At 41.9% G+C, this 20,210-nt stretch overlaps 1 protein-coding gene across 1 annotated transcript in view; it reads left to right on the plus strand.

Moving 5' to 3' along the window:
* Positions 1-20,210, plus strand: part of LOC106577282 (protein eyes shut homolog) — a 222,385-nt gene that overhangs the window by 45,328 nt on the left and 156,847 nt on the right. Inside the window, exons 6-10 of the mRNA XM_045701765.1 lie at positions 8,194-8,298; positions 9,615-9,754; positions 12,369-12,532; positions 13,844-14,097; positions 17,777-17,881. Of these exons, the coding sequence (XP_045557721.1) occupies positions 8,194-8,298; positions 9,615-9,754; positions 12,369-12,532; positions 13,844-14,097; positions 17,777-17,881 (768 nt within the window). The remainder of the gene's footprint in view (positions 1-8,193; positions 8,299-9,614; positions 9,755-12,368; positions 12,533-13,843; positions 14,098-17,776; positions 17,882-20,210) is intronic.

Here is a 20,210-nt window from a genome sequence, read left to right on the forward strand (position 1 = left end):
TCACGCACTCCTGCCATCTATTACACACACCTGTCTTCACTCGTCACGCGCATCAGCGATATTGGACTCACCTGGACTCATTCATCACATGTTTATTTCCTCCCCTATATTTGTCAGTTCCCTTGCTCTGTTCCCTGCTGCTGCATTCATTGAATTTTGTCTCTATTACTCGTTTGCTGACGCTGTTCCTGTCTCATTCCATGTCTGTTCTATATTAAATGTTTGACTCCCCATACCTGCTTCGTCTCTCCAGCGTCATGCTTGTGACAGAATGCAGCAGCCAACATATGAAGCATCGGAGAGCACTGGCGTTCTGGTTGGTGGTGACTTCGGTTCTGGGTCGCCGCCGATGCAACCTGGGGGTGCCTAGCCAGCTCGTCGGGCTTCCACGCTCTAGCTGGCTCGAGGTTTCCTTGCCCCGGTTGGCTCGGATGGCGCCCATCCCACGTCGGGCCTCAGCCGGATCGTCAGTTCTTGTTCGCCCATCCGGTCCAGGAGTTTTTTGTTTTGTTGTTGTTGGAAGCCCGTCGGGTTTCCATGCCCTGGCTGGCTCGATAGGTTTCCTCGCCTCGGTGGGTCGGCGGGTTTCCGTTCCTCTTCACACTCCACCGGATCTTCGGGCTCCCTCTCTGCAGCAGGATCGACAGGCGTCTTACCTCAGTGTCACGACTTCCACCGAAGTCGTTTCCTCTCCTTGTTCGGGCGGTGTTCGGTGGTCGGCGTCGCCGGTCTTCTAGCCATCGTCGATCCACTTTTCATTTTCCATTTGTTTTGTCTTGTTTTCTTACACACCTGGTTTCCATTTCCCTCATTAATTGTTGTGTATTTAACCCTCTGCTTCCCCCATGTCCTTGTGTGGAATTGTTTGTTTGTAAGTGCTTGTACTCTGTTACTGGTGCGCGTCGGGTTTTGTACCCATGTAGGTTCTTTTTGTATTGCCGTGGGTTTTGTATTAAACTGCTCCGGCTATTTCCTATTTCTGCTCTCCTGCGTCTGACTTCACTGCTACCAGTTCCGCAACCCTTACACTCAGCCAGATCGTCGGGCTTCCATGCCTCAGCCGGCTCGCCAGGCTCCACGCACCTGCCGGTTCGTTGGGCTTCCACGCCCCAACCGGCTTGCCTAGCGCCCATGTCTCGGCCGGTTCGCCCAGGTGGGACGCCGGGTGGCGCCACTAGGGGGGGTACTGTCACGTCTGCTCCTGCTCTTCCCTCCTCCTGGTGCTTGAGGGAGCCAGGCCTTCACTCGTCACGCGCATAAGCGATATTGGACTCACCTGGACTCATTCTTCACCTGTTTATTTCCTCCCCTATATTTGTCAGTTCCCTTGCTCTGTTCCCTGCTGCTGCATTCATAGATTTTTGTCTCTATTACTCGTTTGCTGACGCTGTTCCTGTCTCGTTCCATGTCCGTTCTATGTTAAATGTTTGACTCTCCGTACTTGCTTCATCTCTCCAGCGTCATGCTTGTGAACTGAAATAAAAGATCCCATAAATGTTCCATACTCACAAAAAGCTTATTTCTCTAAAATGTTGTGCACAAATTTGTTTACATCCCTGTTATTGAGCATTTCTCCTTTGCCACGATAATCCATCCACCTGACAGGTGTGGCATATCAAGAAGCTGATTAAATAGCATGATCATTGCACAAGTGCACGTTGTTCTGGGGACAATAAAAGGCCACTCTAAACTGTGCAGTTTTGAGGGAGCGTGCAATTGGCATGCTGACTGCAGCAATGTCCACCAGAGCTGTTGACAGAGAATTTAATGTTGATTTCTCTACCATAAGCTTCGTTGTTTTAGAGAATTTGGGAGTACGCCCAACTGGCCTCACAACTGCAGACCACGTGTAACTATGCCAGCCCAGGAACTCCACATCTGGCTTTTTCAATTGTGGGATCGATCGTCTGAGACCTGCCACCTGGACAGCTGATGAAACTGTGGGTTTGCACAACTGAAGAATTTCTGCACAAACTGTCAGAAAGTGTCTCAGGGAAGCTCATCTGCATGCTCGTCGAACTACAGTTCGGCAACGTAACCAACTTCAGTGGGCAAATGCTCACCTTCTGTGGCCACTGGCACGCTGGAGAAATGTCCTCTTCACGGATGAATCCTGGCTTCATCTGTACCGGGCAGATGGTAGACAGCGTGTATGGCACTGTGTGGGTGAGCGGTTTTCTGACGGCAATTTTGTGAACATTATATGAACAGTAACTCAGTAAAATCTTTGAAATTGTTGCATGTTGTGTTTATATTTTTGTTCAGTGTAGTTATAGTTGATAAAGATTTTAAGAGTTTGAAGATGAATGTTTTTAAGTTGGTCATGAAGCATAACTGGCAAAGGAGCCATTTTAAAAAGCTACTTCTGTATACTTATGGTTCGCATTCATGTTATTTTACGCAGATTTAAAATTGTTATAGTTCAGAAAGTATACTGTACATAGTATAGACAGGCAATCTAAGTAGGGACAGTCTGAACATCTCAATGTTAGTTTGGAGTTGATTGCTTAAACGGTGAAAGAGGAGATGGGTCTAGATTCTAGAATCTTTCAATGTTTTACCATTCAAGTCTATGGACCTTTTTTTTGCCATTGAAGTGCATTGGGAACTCATTAATATATTGTTGTAGTACAAAAAGTATAAATGCTATCACAAATATTTTTTTAAATCACTCTGTGTTTTAAAGTTTAAATCGTTTAAGTGCTAGAATAAAATAAATATAATAATAATGTAGGAAATCTAAAGTTGTGCTTTGCCTTCATCAACCACCTAATCATTTGTACACTGCAAATTGACCACAACTAAGCCCTAAAAGCCCTTCGTTACACTGGTTTTGTCTCGCGGGCCGCATGTTGCCGACCCATGCTGTACAGTAAGAAATGAATCATTAAGCAGAGGGCTTCTTTGGTGGTGGTGTTCTTTCTGAAAATACAATTTATCATTATTTTATAAATTTTTGCAAAGGTTTGCATAGTGTGTTGCTTTGGCCTTGGACGGTGCCCAAGAACTGTTGCTTTAGCCTTGGACGGTGCCCAAGAACTGCATTATATGAGCCAATTACTGACACCAGCCAAGTCCTCTCTGGGTATTTATGAGCTGGCTACATGGTGCTGGAGATCTGAGTTTTGATGTGTGTCCCAAATGGCACCACATTCCCTTTATAGTGCACTACTTTTGACCAGGGCTCATAGGGCTCTAGTCAAAAGTAGTGCACTATATAGGGAATATGTTCCAGAATGGCACCCTAACATTGAACCTTGCTGTGCTCTCTCTCGCCATGATGCGTCAATGAAGAGCTGTGATCTACATGGATGTACGCACACACACACACACACACACACACACACACACACACACACACACTAATCTCAGTTCTTAATGCTATTGTCTGGGTTCCTGGGTTCAAATACTATTTAAAATAATTTAAAATACTGTATCTGTGCTTGACTGGGCTTGCCTGCTGTGATGGAACCAACAGGAAAGTCTCAAAAGTGCAAACCAAAACCCTGCATAACAGGCACTCCCACTCCAGGCAGGCTAAAGCAATTTTTAATATGTTGAATACTATTTGAACCCACATCTGGTTAATGCCTCTTTCTCTCATTCATCTCAATATCCTTTACGTGCATGCTTTTCTGTGAGCGTTCCTACGCTAATGTATAAAGTTCATGGTACATTAGTAATTAAGTTTGCTCTGCAGAAAGATATAATCCTATCTTAATTGGTTTCCATTGCATATTTCATCTGCGATGCACACATAGTTATCCACTTCACCTAACCTGGAGCTTTAGAAATGGGAAATTAATCCCAATGTATAACAATGAAGTAATCACAAACATTCACCCTGAACCATTTCCAGGTTTATTCCTCATTGACGGTTCATGGTTTGCTACATGACCTTCGTGTTTCAGTATCAAAGGTATTTATGATATTTCATGAATACATTTTGAGGTGGTTTTGAGGATTATTTACTTAACTAGTTAAATGCTCATAATGGGAATTTTGGAAATATTCAGGGGAGCATTACCATGCTTACTGAGAGAGATCCAGGCTGTATCACATCTGGCCGTGATTGGGAGTCCCATAGGGCGGCGCACAATTGGCCCAGCGTCACCGGGGTTTGGCCGGTGTAGGCCGTCATTGTAAATAAGAATTTGTTCTGAACTGACTTGCCTAGTTAAATAAAAGTTAAATAAAATATTGATTTGTTCTGTACTGAACAAAAATATAAACGCAACATGCAACAGTTTCAACGAATGTACTGAGTTAGATTTCATATAAGGACTAAATTAATCAAATAAAAAGGAAATCAGTAAATTTAAATAAATTCATTACGTCCTAATCTATGGGTTTCACATGACTGGGCAGGGGCACAGCCATGGGTGAGCCTGGGAGGGCATTGGCCCACCCACTTGGGCGCCCGGGCCTGCAAATCAGAATTAATTTTACCCCACAAAAGGGCTTTATTACTGACAGAAATACTCCTCAGTTTCATCAGCTGTCTGGGTGCCTGGTCTCAGATGATCCCGTAGGTGAAGAAGCCGGATCTGGAGGTCCTGGGCTGAAGTGGTTACACATGGTCTGCGGTTGTGAGGCCGGTTAGATGTACTGCCAAATTCTCAAAAATTACGTTGGAGGTGGCTTATGGTAGAGAATTGAACATTCAATTCTCTGGCAACAGCTCTGGTGGATATTCCTGCAGTCCCTCAAAACTTGAGACATCTGTTGCATTGTGTTGTGTGAAGAAACTGCACATTTTGGAGTGGCATTTTATTGTCCCAAGCACAAGGTGCACATGTGTAATGATCATGCTGTTTAATCAGCTTCTTGATATGCCACACCTGTCAGGTGGATGATATATCTTGGCAAGGGAGAAATGCTCACTAACAGGGATGTGAACAAATTTGTCCACAACATTTGAGGGAAATAAGCTTTTTGTGAGTATGGAACATTTCTGGGATCTTTTATTTCAGCTCATGAAACATGGGATGAACACTTTACATTTTTAGTTCATATTTTTGTTAATTATATATTGACATCTCTTGTGGACAGACTAAGTAAACATTACGTGAGATTTTAGTTCTAGGTTAACCAAGATTTATATGGGACACAACATAGCCTAACACAACATACTATTGTTATCCATATTAGGTATGGAAATGGGAAATTATTTCACTATTAGAATAGTATAAATAATATTTCTGATGAGTGTTTAGCGTTGATCTGTGTCAGGTCCTCCGTTAGGTGTGTGTCTGTAATCTCTATTTAAAGAGGGGTTAATAGCATACCCATGTCAGGGTTGACTGGAGGACTAAATGTGCAGTAGTAGCTCAACGCATCGTCATAAAAACTACATTCAAAGATTGTTTTATTAAATTAAGACTTTCAAATGTCATGGTATATAATTTCTATGCAACTATGTCACAAGGATAATTTAATTAAAAATACTATTTTTCTGGATAAAATAGACCTGCACAATGTTTGAATACTAACGTCCGTTCAGATATTTGAATATTCAAATAACCGTGCCCATTCCTAATCCATATGACATAATATTAACAGTACAAGACAGACGGACTGATACGTTCGTAGGAGCACATATATCCTTCTGATACTGCTCTGTACATTTCTCTCTACTTGACTTGAACGACCTGCATTTACTTCCACGTCCAATTATATTCCCATTTTACCGTTATGTTCCTTCATCTCAGGGGGCATCTCATCACTTTCTGCTTTTATCTGTCAACAGTAGTGAACTATATAGGGACCAGTGCCATTTGAGACTCATCCCCAGGTTATATCCTGGCTTCTATATCAGCTATCCTCTCACTGTGACCTTTCAATGACCAGTTTACTTGACCTTTCAAACCTGACCTTTCAATGACTAGTTTACCTGACTTTTTTATGACCAGTTTACTTGACCTTTCAACCTGGCCTTTCAATGACTAGTTTACCTGACTTTTTTATGACCAGTTTACTTGACCTTTCAACCTGGCCTTTCAATAGCCAGTTTACATGACCTTTCAATGACCAGTTTACATGACCTTTCAATAACCAGTTTACCTGACCTTTCAATGACCAGTTTACTTGATTTTTCAACCTTACCTTTCAATAACCAGTTTACCTGACCTTTCAAAGACCAGTTTATCTGACCAACTCACATTCATCATCATCACCCCAACAGACCCATTCTTCTTCCTCTGTGGGTTTTAGCCTGGGAGCCAGCCTGTTTCTGCTCTCTCTCCACCTCCTTATGGATGACAAGCAGACTGCCACTCAGGCTAGGTTACTGCTGCACTGTCAGTTAAAGCAGCTGGACTGTACTGTAACATTCTTGGTTCTATTCTGTGTGGCTCTATTGAAGGCTACAGATGTTTTGGTGGAATGTGTTGTACAATACAACTGTATTTATCCAACTGTTACATCAGAAATGTGTCTTCTGCTCTGTTTATGACAAAAATAATGAAGAGTAGCAGAGAGTTGACTTAGTTGTTGGTAGAATTATTTATCTGTTTTCGGTCAGTCTGGAATATGCATTCTGTCTCCCATGGTAAAAAAGAAATGCACACACTGAAATGCATTACTTAATAATCGGATGGCGAGTTCCTTTGCAGTAAACAAATATTTATGTCGGTTATTTCTTGGGTCATGTTTCATCTTCCATCCTCCATGAAGAATTACCCCTCCACCCGTTGAGAGTACTACCTGTATAATACATATAATACATTTCTTCTGACATATCTTTGCACATCGCTGTTGGGATGGATTTGTAGCTGCACAATGTGGCATTTATATATATATATAATGACCTACAGAAAGAACATTGTGATATTAATCACAGTAGGTCTGCTGTACAGTAGACAGGCTTTGTCTGAAATGGCACCTAATTCCCTTGATAGTGCACTTATTTTGACCAGGGTCCATAGGGGATCCCATAGGGCTCTGGTCAAAAGTAGTGCATTATATAGGGCATAGGGTGTCATATGGGACATATCCTGAGTTTGACTCTTTCAAGAGGGGTTTTTACTACATGTATTGGATTTGCCGTTATTGATGAACAGACGTTTATGATAAATCACTTACCCAGTCACATCTGAGAGGAATCCACTGTATGGTAGGAGTTTAACGACTAAATCACCGTAGAACCATTTAATCACCATCTAGATGCATTACGTAGGAAGGTTATATCCGAGCTAGAGTTAAACTAGACTTGGACAAGAGAGAGCGCTGTGAGAATCACCATCTAGATTTAAACTAGACTTGGAACAAGAGAGAGCGCTGTGAGAATCACCATCTAGATTTAAACTAGACTTGGAACAAGAGAGAGCACTGTGAGAATCACCATCTAGATTTAAACTAGACTTGGAACATGAGAGAGCACTGTGAGAATCACCATCTAGATTTAAACTAGACTTGGAACATGAGAGAGCACTGTGAGAATCACCATCTAGATTTAAACTAGACTTGGAACATGAGAGAGCACTGTGAGAATCACTATCTAGATTTAAACTAGACTTGGAACATGAGAGAGCACTGTGAGAATCACCATCTAGATTTAAACTAGACTTGGAACAAAAGAGAGCACTATGAGAATCACCATCTAGACTTGGAACAAGAGAGAGCACTATGAGAATCACCATCTAGATTTAAACTAGACTTGGAACAAGAGAGAGCACTATGAGAATCACCATCTAGATTTAAACTAGACTTGGAACAAGAGAGAGCACTATGAGAATCACCATCTAGATTTAAACTAGACTTGGAACAAGAGAGAGCACTATGAGAATCACCATCTAGATTTAAACTAGACTTGGAACAAGAGAGAGCACTATGAGAATCACCATCTAGATTTAAACTAGACTTGGAACAAGAGAGAGCACTGTCAGACACTGGCTTTTGTGTAAGATTCTTATGCATTTTAATGTTGAGTGGCATGATAGCTTTTGAAAATAGTTTTTCCTGCTGTTTTTCTAGTATTTGTAATTACTAAAGAGAAACGAAAATAATGAAATGCTGCACTGTTTATAAAACTGCAGGACTTTGGAATGTTCCCTCAGAATTGTAAGGGGGAATTTACAATCCTAATTTTGAATCATTGAGTTCATTTACATTAGGGGTTAATTAAAGTGCCTACATACACTAATTAAAACACAGTGTAATCAGTCACTACTACACCTTCCTCTTGTCTTTCAGGACCCCACTGTGAGACAGAAATTAACCAGTGTTTCTCCAACCCCTGTCTGCACAATGGGACATGCTTGGACTCTGTTGGCTTCTACAAATGCAGCTGTCCCCCAGGTATTTATGTTGTGCCCCCTCACATTCAGTTTCACTAACATAGGGACCTTTCCAGCCCCAAACAAGCCATTGGATGCATCCCAAATGGAACCTTATTTCCTATATAGTGCACTTCTTTTGACCAGTTCTATGGGTCCTGGTCAAAAGTAGTGCACTATAAAGGGAATAGGGTGCCTTTTGGACAGTGTCCTTTGACTGACAGCTGAGCAAATCACTCGGCTCATTGCCAAAGCTCATTACTGCAGGAGAATTATGTCAATATTGTGATATGGAATACTCTCTCCTTTCATGGGGCATTCGACTCCTGTATTAATATGATTCTGCAGTAATTGTTTATTCGTCTCGACCGGCTGAGGCTGAATTTACATTCACTGATGCAGTCTGATGGAGATGTACCACCCTAGAGACAAGAGTGTGTGTGTGTGTGTGTGTGTGTGACTGGCATGCAGGGCAGAGTTTATGCTGGGCTGCCAGATGATGCTGTACTTTCAATCAGAGCATTGTCCCCATCACACCGTCCACCAGAGTCGGGGTCACTTCCATTTCAATTCAGTCAATTCAGGACGGAAACGGAAATTCTAAACCAAATTCCATTTCTTCCTCATTAAGAAATCAAAGTAGATCATTGTAATTTCTGATTACATCCTGAATTGACAAAATTTTAATGGAATTGAACATGACCCTGGTGTCCACTTCACCATCATCCCAAATGGCATCCTGTTACCTATATATAGAGCTCTGGTCAAAAGTAGTGCATTATATGGGGAATAGGGTGCCATTTGGGACGCAGATCTGGTGATCATCTTTAGGATCAGAGATGGGGCAGGTTATTCTGAACGAGTTGTCCTTAGATCAGGGAAACCTCCGGCAGGCCATGATCAGTCTTGAAAACCATTTTCAAACAGCACAAAATACTATATTTTTGGTTATCGAAAATATTTTTTACAGCGGTTTAGATGGTACAGTGAAATTAGGTGAACTCTTAGAATTTTTGCAACCAGGAAATGGCAGAGCGATTTCTGCATATTGCACCTTTAAACCTAGTCCTAGACAAAAAAACATGGAAATGATCCATTGAATATGCTTTTAAATCCAGGATCTTAATCTGTGTCTGGGAAACCGACCCTAGAAGTTTGAGTTAATGGTATCAGTCAGAAAATCTTTGTTTCTCCTCACAAACACTTCATCCTATTGTACTTATTGTTTGGGGAAATTGCAAAGTCTGTTCCCTTCTCATTTTACCTGTCAGCTGAGTTTTACTCTGCGGCTAATCTCAATGTTGATGATAATGAGTCTGTTTCGCTGCTTCCTTGCAGGGTTTCTGGGCCAGAAGTGTGAGGTGGATGTAGATGCCTGTACCCTACCCAACACCACATGCCCTAGAAACACACGTTGTCTGGATCTACCTGATGGACTGAAGTACACATGTCGCCTGCTGTGCCCACAGAACATACAAGTGGGTAAAACAACACTTTTTTTTGTGCAGAATGTGGGGTTAATCCTAACTTCCATTTAAATTACATTTCCACTTAATCTCCCATTGACATCAATGCATGACTACTTGAACATTTGTCTTAAATGGAATTTAGGATTTGCCCCCAACTGAACAAACAAACCCCAGCAAACAAATTGGTGCACAGTACAATTCTGTGTTCAAATACCATTTGAAATCATTTCAAATACTGGATCTGGGCTTGATTGAGCTTGTTTACCCCGCCCATCTGGCACTACATACAGACTAAAGCAAACCCCGCCCATCTGGCACTACATACAGACTAAAGCAAACCCCGCCCATCTGGCACTACATACAGACTAAAGCAAACCCCGCCCATCTGGCGCTACATACAGACTAAAGCAAACCCCGCCCATCTGGCGCTACATACAGACTAAAGCAAACCCCGCCCATCTGGCACTACATACAGACTAAAGCAAACCCCGCCCATCTGGCGCTACATACAGACTAAAGCAAACCCCGCCCATCTGGCGCTACATACAGACTAAAGCAAACCCCGCCCATCTGGCGCTACATACAGACTAAAGCAAACCCCGCCCATCTGGCGCTACATACAGACTAAAGCAAAACCCCGCCCATCTGGCGCTACATACAGACTAAAGCAAACCCCGCCCATCTGGCGCTACATACAGACTAAAGCAAACCCCGCCCATCTGGCGCTACATACAGACTAAAGCAAACCCCGCCCATCTGGCACTACATACAGACTAAAGCAAACCCCGCCCATCTGGCGCTACATACAGACTAAAGCAAACCCCGCCCATCTGGCGCTACATACAGACTAAAGCAAACCCCGCCCATCTGGCACTACATACAGACTAAAGTAAATGCTCAAAGTATTTAAGAAGTATGAAATATTATTAGATCCCAGGCTGCTGCTACACATTAGCAACCTGCATGCCACGCCCACCTGAGGGTCTCTCCTTTCCAGCCATATATTTCCTGTTTTGAGGGGTACAAAATCCACTTTGTACTTAAATCGCGTGGAATCGCGATTGCTTTTATTTTACTGTGGTGATTCTTTTCCACTCTTGCTTGTGCAATTAGTTTTTTCTCGTTAACGTAACGACTGAGAAAACATTTGTAATGACCTGTCAAACTTTCTGGTAATGGCTGAAATGTGCTCAATGGAATACACTGGCTTTCCGTTGCATCTATAAAAACACTAACTCTTGGTCTGGGATTTAACGCACCGTCTCGACAGTTACGTCACAAGAAAGAGAAGAAAGAGAACTTTAAGTTGGTGGGTTTTGATGTTTTGTGCAATTAACAAAAAAAAATTGAATACAGTTGAAATGTTTACTAGTTAGATGCTCTGAAATGAAAGCAACTTCCGAGAAGGAACACTTGGATGATAGTGATATTATATCTGATCTCACAAACAATGTAAAGTATGTTTAGATAGGTGTAATAGCCAAGCATTTTGATTTTAAATCCCATGAGTATCTTCCTTGACATACTTGTTTAATTATGCAAGAGAATGTGACAACAACAATACTGAATAATTAATGAGTCAGTCTAGAAGGTGCAGGTAGGCCTAGAGACAGAGCAAGTTTTGGGTGGTTTCAGCCCAGTTCCACCCATTTATGTTAATTTACTAATGTATGCAAATACCCTCAGTGTATATATTCAAATGAGGCACAAATCATTTTCTTCATTTTATCACAAAGTATTTCAAAGATACCTGATATACTGAGGAAATGTGTATATATAAGTGCATTATATGAAAAAAGTGACATTTTACAATAAATTGAATACCTGAAATCCCACCAAAATGCCTGAACTCCATTAATTATTTGTCCATGCCAGTACAATGTTTTATGTTCTATAATCCAGTCAATATCTGATTGATAAAAAAAATCATAAAGTTTGGAGTATCTTCATTGTCCACTGTTTTTAAAACCTTTTTATACATTTCGATGACCGTTGCTAAGCATATTGACAAATTAGTCACACCTCTATGATGGTTTGGAATGTTGCCATTAATCAGGACATTTTAGTCTCGTTTGACAAATGAACATGGAACTCTCGCGCGCACACACACACACACACACACAGTGTTGTCCCTGCAGAGAATTTAATCGAAGCAATCACAATCTATTTTATGCTGTAAATTGTGAAACTCAAACACTATCTACGTATTGATGGAAAACCACTGTCTGCGTTATGCCTAACCACTGTATTCATCCCAGTGGATCACGATGAGATATAGAAATGCATTATATTACAATACATTACGCTTCAGAACAATATCCTGTCTTTGATGAGAATTTAAATGGCATATAACATGGAATAGAGAGAAGGAACGAGACGTGGCTATGGAATCCAATATTGAATCTAGTTACACATCATATCAAAGATTCTGCCAGCTTTTTAAAAGAAATAAGATGTCATTTGCTTTGCAAAAGGCCTGAGTTATTTGGTATTGTCCCCAAGATACAGTATTACATAGTGAATAAGCGCTTGTTGTGTGAATTGTGTGATGTCTTCACATGTCATTTTGGAGTAAATGAATACGTATTGATGTGTGTGACAATTTTCTCTTTTCTGTCTACAGCCATGTGCCAACGGAGGACGTTGTGTCTTGAACAACGCTAGCAGTTCCACCTGTGTCTGTGCACCTGGATGGGCAGGACGTAACTGCCGCTTAAACATCAACGATTGTGTTCAGCACTGGTGTCAAAACGGGGCCACGTGTGTAGATGAGATTGATGGCTACAGGTGAGTGCCTAAGGAAAGGTCTCAAATACACTATTCAGTGTTTCCCCTATATTCATTTAGCGACATTCCAAATAATATTATATAAAAAGAATTGTGAAATGGGTTGGTGAAACATTTTCAGTGTAAACTTTAAAGACTAATACCAGATATAAAGTATGTAGAAAAGAAAATGGAGCAATATATTTTTTAAATAAGATAATCTTTGACAACTAACCGAAATAAAAACTAGACAGGAAGAATCTGAAATTCCAAAAAGTCATGGCCCATTATTTTGTTATAATGTTCATATGGCATACGAACACGGCATTAACCATGGTAAATTATGTAGAATTGAAGGAAACTAAGTTAAAAACTGTAACCCGCCCCCTTAACATTAGTTAAACGTTAAGCCTTCTATGGCTAAGTGTGTGCTGTTGTATGTGTTTATTAGTAAAACGTTAAGTCCCCTATTTAGGGGACTTTGACCGGTCCTGGACCGGTTCCGACCGACGTTTCTGTGTACAGAGCGCTGTGTGAATTGTGCAACATCAACAACATTCCACATTTTGTTGTGTTACAGCCTGAATTCAAAATGGATTACATTTTTTTTTACCCGTCTACACACAATACACCATAATGACAAAGTGAAAACATGTTTTTATTTTATTTTAGGAAATATATTGAAAGTAAATTATTGCTTTGCACTCTGTGAAAGCTCTGGTTGTCCCACTTCACATGCCATGCTCTGCTGTCATCTGAGATGCAGGATGTGAATCAGTCAAGGGGTATGAATACTTTCTGAAGGCACTGTAACTGGTTTTAAGTATTGTCTATGTGTAGCCTGAGGTAGTCTACTGATTAAGGCTGCTACCTTCAGAGAACACACATACTGTGTCGGTGTGGGTTCAAGTCCGTCACAGGCCATTCATTCTGGCACTAAACCTCTCTCCCATCTCCCCTGTCTTCTCTCTGTCCTCTATCCAATACAAATATACGGTATGTGTAAGGCAGTCGCTGCTCCGATGGTTACCTCAACAATGGGGTTATACAGAATAGGAAAAATTATTGGAAACTCCATTAACAATTGCTGGTTTGCAATTCCCTCTAGGATGCTAGAATGTTCTCAGCTGGCCTACCTGGTTAAATAAAGGTGAACAAAAAAAATGTAAGATCCATTTAGAAATTCTCTTAGATGTTTTGGTAACACTTCACTTAAGACAGACAGCTATAATGCATCACAAGGCAGTCTTAATGCATCTTAAGACATGTCAGAAAGTATCTGTGAACTGTGTCTGTTAATATCATCTTATAATGGGATGTCTTTGTCACCAGCTGCCTTTGTCCCAGAGGATACAGCGGTAGCTACTGTGAGATGGACGTTGATAACTGTATTGGACACCACTGCTCTGAGCACGGCGTATGTCTAGACCAACAATACAACTATACTTGTCGCTGTGAGCTTGGATTCCAGGGGAGCTACTGTGAGCAGGAGACGGACGAGTGTAAGAGTTCCCCATGTGTCAATGGTGCCACCTGTGAGGATGTCATTGGAGGCTATCAATGCCACTGCCCCCTGGGGTTTGAAGGTAGGCCTACAGTATGTTACCAAACTTGTGATAACATAAAACAATTGATTTCAGGTCAACGCACCAACTTACCAACTAACTATTGCACTGTTGGAGATAGGAACACAAGCATTTCGCTACACGCGCAATAACATCTGCTAAATATGTGTATGTGACCAATAAAATGAAATTTGATTTATAGAATAAGAGTGTGCGGCAGGGTTTTTCTTAGTTCATTGTTGTTAATATTTGTCATCCTTTATCGTGGTGCTTTGAAATCGTTAAATGAATACCTCAACCAAATTACAAATGAATACATTTTGTTCCCTTAACCTTGAAAAACATAACATGATAACCGAAAAGAGAACATGGTATAGAAGCATCCCCTTGAAAATATCCCATATGTACAGATGACTTCACTGAACAAAAATGTCAAAGATCCCAGAAATTGTCGATATGCACAAAAAGCTTATTTCTCTAAAATGTGGTGCACAAATTTGTTTACATCCCTGTTAGTGAGCATTTCTCCTATGCCAAGATAATCCATCTGACAGGTGTGGCATATCAAGAAGCTGATTGAACAGCATGATCATTACACAGGTGCAACTTGTGCTGGGGACAACTAAAGGTCACTCTAAATATGCAGTTTTTTAACACAACACAATGCCACAGATGTCTCAAGTTTTGAGGGAGAGTGCAATTGGCATGCTGACTGCAGGAATGTCCACCAGAGTTGTTGCCAGAGAATTTAATGTTCATTTCTCTATCATAAGCCACCTCCAACGTCGTTTTAGAGAATTTGGCAGTACGTCCAACCGGCCTCACAACCGCAGACCACGTGTAACCATGCCACCCCAGGGCCTCCACATCCGGCTTCTTAACCTGTGTGTCACGTCCTGGCCAGTATAAAGGTTAATTAGTATTGTAGTTTGGTCAGGACGTGGCAGAGGGTATTTGTTTTATGTGGTTCAGGGTGGTGTGTTTTGTAAAAAGGGTGTTTGATTTAGTAATTCTGGGTTTTGGTTTATGTTTAGGTATTTCTATTGTGGAGTCTAGTGAGTGTATGTCTATGTTTGATTAATTGGGGTTGGGACTCTCAGTTGAAGGCAGGTGTTGTCTATCTGCCTTTGATTGAGAGTCCCATATATTAGGGTGTGTTTGTGTGTGTGTGATTTGTGGGTGATTGTTCTGTGTTGAGCCTATGCTTTGCAGACTGTCAGTTTATCGTTCGTTTTCTTGTTTGTTGTTTTTGTATTCGTTTTGATTTAATTAAATGTTCAAAATGAACAACTGCACACCTGCTGCGTATTGGTCTACCTTTTCCGACGATGATTTCGTTATATCGTCAGAAGACGAAGAAATCCTTGACACTGTGGGATCGTCTGAGACCAGCCACCCGGACAGCTGATGAAACTGTGGAGTATTTCTGTCTGTAACAAAGCCCTTGAGGAGAAATTCATTCTGATTGGCTGGGCCTGGCTCCCCAGTGGGTGGGCCTATGCCCACCCAGGCCAACCCATGGCTGCAGTCATGTGAAATCCATACATTAGGACAAAATGAATTCCTTATATGAACTGTAACTCAGTAAAATCATTGAAGTTGTTGCATGTTGCGTTTATATTTTTGTTCAGTATATATTGGCACCCTTGCAATGGAGCAGAATGCTCTGTTTTCTGTTTATAATGAATGGTCAGCCTGAGCAGTCTGTAGGCTGATCGACATTAGGTGTTCGTGCCGTACAACCATTGATTTACAATACAGCACTTGGCAGAGCGCTGTGTTCCCTAGTACCCCCGTGGGAGTGTACACAATGCCATAAAGGTCCCTGAAGACAAGCTAAATTGGGGCCACAATTCTATCAAGTTGTGTGTGTGTGTGTGTGTGTGTGTGTGTGTGTGTAGTGTAAGTAATATAAACTCAGCAAAAAAAGAAACGTCCCTTTTTCAGGACCCTGTCTTTCAAAGATAATTCGTAAAAATCCAAATAACTTACAGATCTTCATTGTAAAGGGTTTAAACACTGTTTCCCATGCTTGTTCAATGAACCATAAACTATTAATGAACATGCACCTGTGGAACGGTCGTTAAGACACTAACAGCTTACAGACGGTAGGCAATTAAGTTCACAGTTATGAAAACTTAGGACACTAACGAGGCCTTTCTACTGACTCTGAAAAACACCAAAGGAAAGATGCCCAGGGTCCCTGATCATCTGCGTGAACGTGCCTTAGGCATGCTGCAAGGAGGCATGAGGACTGCAGATGTGGCCAGGGAAATACATTGCAATGTCCGTACTGTGAGACGCCTAAGACAGCGCTACAGGGAGACAGGACGGACAGCTGATCATCCTCGCAGTGGCAGACCACATGTAACAACACCTGCATAGGATCGGTACATCCGAACATCACACCTGCGGGACATGTACAGGATGGCAACAACTGCCCGAGCTACACCAGGAACGCACAATCCATCCATCGGTGCTCAGACTGTCTGCAATAGGCTGAGAGAGGCTGTACTGTGGGCTTGTAGGCCTGTTGTAAGGCAGGTCCTCACCAGACATCACCGGCAACAACGTTGCTTATGGGCACAAACCCACCGTCGCTGGACCAGACAGGACTGGCAAAAAGTGCTCTTCACTGAGGAGTTGCGGTTTTGTCTCACTAGGGGTGATGGTCGGATTCGCGTTTATCGTCGAAGGAATGAGCGTTACACCGAGGCCTGTACTCTGGAGCGGGATCAATTTGGTCCCATAGCGTCATCGGACTGAGCATGTTGTCATTGCAGGCAATCTCAATGCTGTGCGTTACAGGGAAGACATCCTCCTCCCTCATGTGGTACCCTTCCGGCAGGCTCATCCTGACATGACCCTCCAGCATGACAATGCCACCAGCCATACTGCTCATTCTGTGCGTGATTTCCTGCAAGACAGGAATGTCAGTGTTCTGCAATGGCCAGCGAAGATCCTGGATCTCAATCCCATTGAGCACGTCTGGGACCTTCCCGGACATTCCCCCCCAGAAATGTCCGGGAACTTGCAGGTGCCTTGGTGGAAGAGTGGGGTAACATCTCACAGCAAGAACTGGCAAATCTGGTGCAGTCCATGAGGAGGAGATGCACTGTAGTACTTAATGCAGCTGGTGGCCACACCAGATACTGACTGTTACTTTTGATTTGGACACCCCCTTTGTTCAGGGACACATTGTTCAATTTCTGTTAGTCACATGTTTGTGGAACTTGTTCAGTTTATGTCTCAGTTGTTGAATCTTGTTATGTTCATACAAATATTTACATGTTAAGTTTTCTGAAAATTAACGCAGTTGACAGTGAGTGGTTTCTTTTTTTGCTGAGTTTAGTACTTATTCTGCTGTAGTACATATGTTACAACATTATATGATTGTGAAGGTGTCAATAAGCATTACTGATGCACCTTTCTTTACTTGGGAAGCATTTTTATCATATAGAAAGTCACTTTGTCGTACGGACATCACATTATACTGGTGCTGGTATTACCATTTGCCCAGAACATGATCATATCAAGTGCAATACACTGTAGAGTGAACAGACAATAGAAGGTATTTACATTATAACACATCAACAATAAGCTTAGAAAAGTACACCAAGCCAACTGAAATGTGCACAGAGCATCCACAGAACGTACAGCACAAGGTATATGTACAGAATGTAATCTGTTGTGTTTCCAGGGAGATGGTGCTCAGAGAATGTTAATGACTGCTGGTCAAGGCCTTGTTTGAATGGAGGTTCCTGTATGGATCTGCTGAATGGATACATCTGCCACTGTCCTTTTGGTGAGTACTCTACTGACTAGCATAGCACCATGGAAGTCACTGACCTTTTGGTGAGCACTCTACTGACTAGCATAGCACCATGGAAGTCACTGTCCTTTTGGTGAGTACTCTACTGACTAGCATAGCAGCATGGAAATCACTGTCCTTTTGGTGAGTACTCTACTGACTAGCATAGCAGCATGGAAATCACTGTCCTTTTGGTGAGTACTCTACTGACTAGCATGGCAGCATAGAAATCATGCAGCATGCCTTATACTGTACAGTGCCTTCAGAAAGTATTCATACCATTATTTCACATTTTGTTGTGTTACAGCCTGCATTTTTTCTCATCCGTCTACACACAATACCCCATAATGATAAAGTGAAAACATGTTTTAAAAATGTTAGCACATTTTTTGAAAAACATATTTTTTTCACCTTTTTTCACCTTTTTTTCACCAAATGAAATAAGGAAATATCTAATTTACATAAGTATTCACACCCCAGTCAATACATGTTAGGATCACCTGGCAGTGATTTTAGCTGGGAGTCTTTTCAAAAAACAGATAAAGCAACACCTCACCGCACAACGCCTCTCCCTTATTGACCTAAATAGTTTGTGTGTATGTATTGATATGTAGGCTACGTGTGCCTTTACATACATTTTTTTATGTAGTTCTATCCTTGAGCGCTTGTCTATTAATGTTCTGTATTATGTCATGTTTTGTGTGGACCCCAGGAAGAGTAGCTGCTGCTGTCACGCCCTGACCTTAGAGATCCCTTTAATTCTCTATTTGGTTAGGTCAGGGTGTGACTAGGGTGGGCAATCTATGTTTTCTATTTCTTTGTTGTCCGGGTATGGTTCTCAATCAGAGGCAGCTGTCTATCGTTGTCTCTGATTGGGGATCATACTTAGGCAGTCTTTTTTCCACCTTTAGTTTGTGGGATCTTGTTTTTGGTACTGTGCTGTGTAGCCCTACTGAACATTACGTTGCGTTTGTATTTGTTTTGTTTTCGGTGTTCATTTTAATAAATTAAAATGTACGCATACTACGCTGCACCTTGGTCTGATCCTTCCAACAATGAGCGTAACAGCTGCTTTCGCAACAGCAAATGCGGCTCATAATAAAATACCAAAAATTTCAAAAAACATAATTCCACTTATGGGGTATTTAGGCCAATTACAAAAGTCTACATTTTATACATTTTGAATTCAGGCTGTAACGCAACAGAATGTGGATAAAGTCCAGGGATGTGAATACTTTCTGAAGGCACTGTAGCTACAGGGCATTCGGAAACTATTCAGACCCCTTCCCTTTTTCCACATTTTGTTACATTACAACCTTATTCTAAAATGGATTAAAAAATAAATGAATAAAAACAGAAATACCTTATTTACGTAAGTATTCAGACCCTTTGCTATGAGACTCGAAATTAAGCTCCGGTGCATCCTGTTTTCATTGATGTTTCTACAACTTGATTGGAGTCCACCCGTGGTAAATTAAATTGATTGGACGTGATTTGGAAAGGCACACACCTGCCTATATAAGGTCCCACAGTTGACAGTGCATGTCAGAACAAAAACCGAGCCATGAGGTCGAAGGAATTGCCCGTAGAGCTCTGAGACAGGATCGTGTTGAGGCACAGATCTGGGGAAGGGTACCAAAACATTTCTGCAGCATTGAAGGTCCCTAAGGACACATTGGCTGCCATCATTCTTAAATGGAAGAAGTTTGGAACCACCAAGACTCTTGCTAGATCTGGCCACTTGGCCAAACTGAGAAATCAGGGGAAAAGGGCCTTGGTCAGGGATGTGACCAAGAACCCAATGGTCACTCTGACAGAGCTCCAGAGTTCCTCTGGGGAGATGAAAGAACCTTCCAGAAGGTCAACCATTTCTGCAACACTCCACTAATCAGGCCTTTATGGAAGAGTGGTCAGACGGAAGCCACTCCTCAGTAAAAGGCACAACAGCCTGCTTGGAGTTTGCCAAAATGCACCTCAAGGACTCTGACTATGAGATGAAACCAAAATTGAACTCTTTGGCCTGAATGCCATACGTCATGTCAGGAGGAAACCTGGCACCATTCCTATGGTGAAGCATGGTGGTGGCAGCATCATGCTGTGGGGTATGTCTTTCAGCGGCAGGGACTGGGAGACTAGTCAGGATCGAGGGAAAGAGAAACGGAGCAAAGTACAGAGAGATCCTTAAAAACCTGCTACAGAGCGCTCAAGACCTCAGAAGGTTCACCTTCCAACAGGACAACAACCCTAAGCACAAAACCAAGACAACGCAGTGGCTTCGGGACAAGTCCCTGAATGTTCTTGAGTGGCCCCATCATACCCAAGA

This window comes from Salmo salar, chromosome ssa18 (assembly GCF_905237065.1).
Source record: "Salmo salar chromosome ssa18, Ssal_v3.1, whole genome shotgun sequence".
In the NCBI taxonomy this organism is placed as follows: Eukaryota; Metazoa; Chordata; class Actinopteri; order Salmoniformes; family Salmonidae; genus Salmo; species Salmo salar.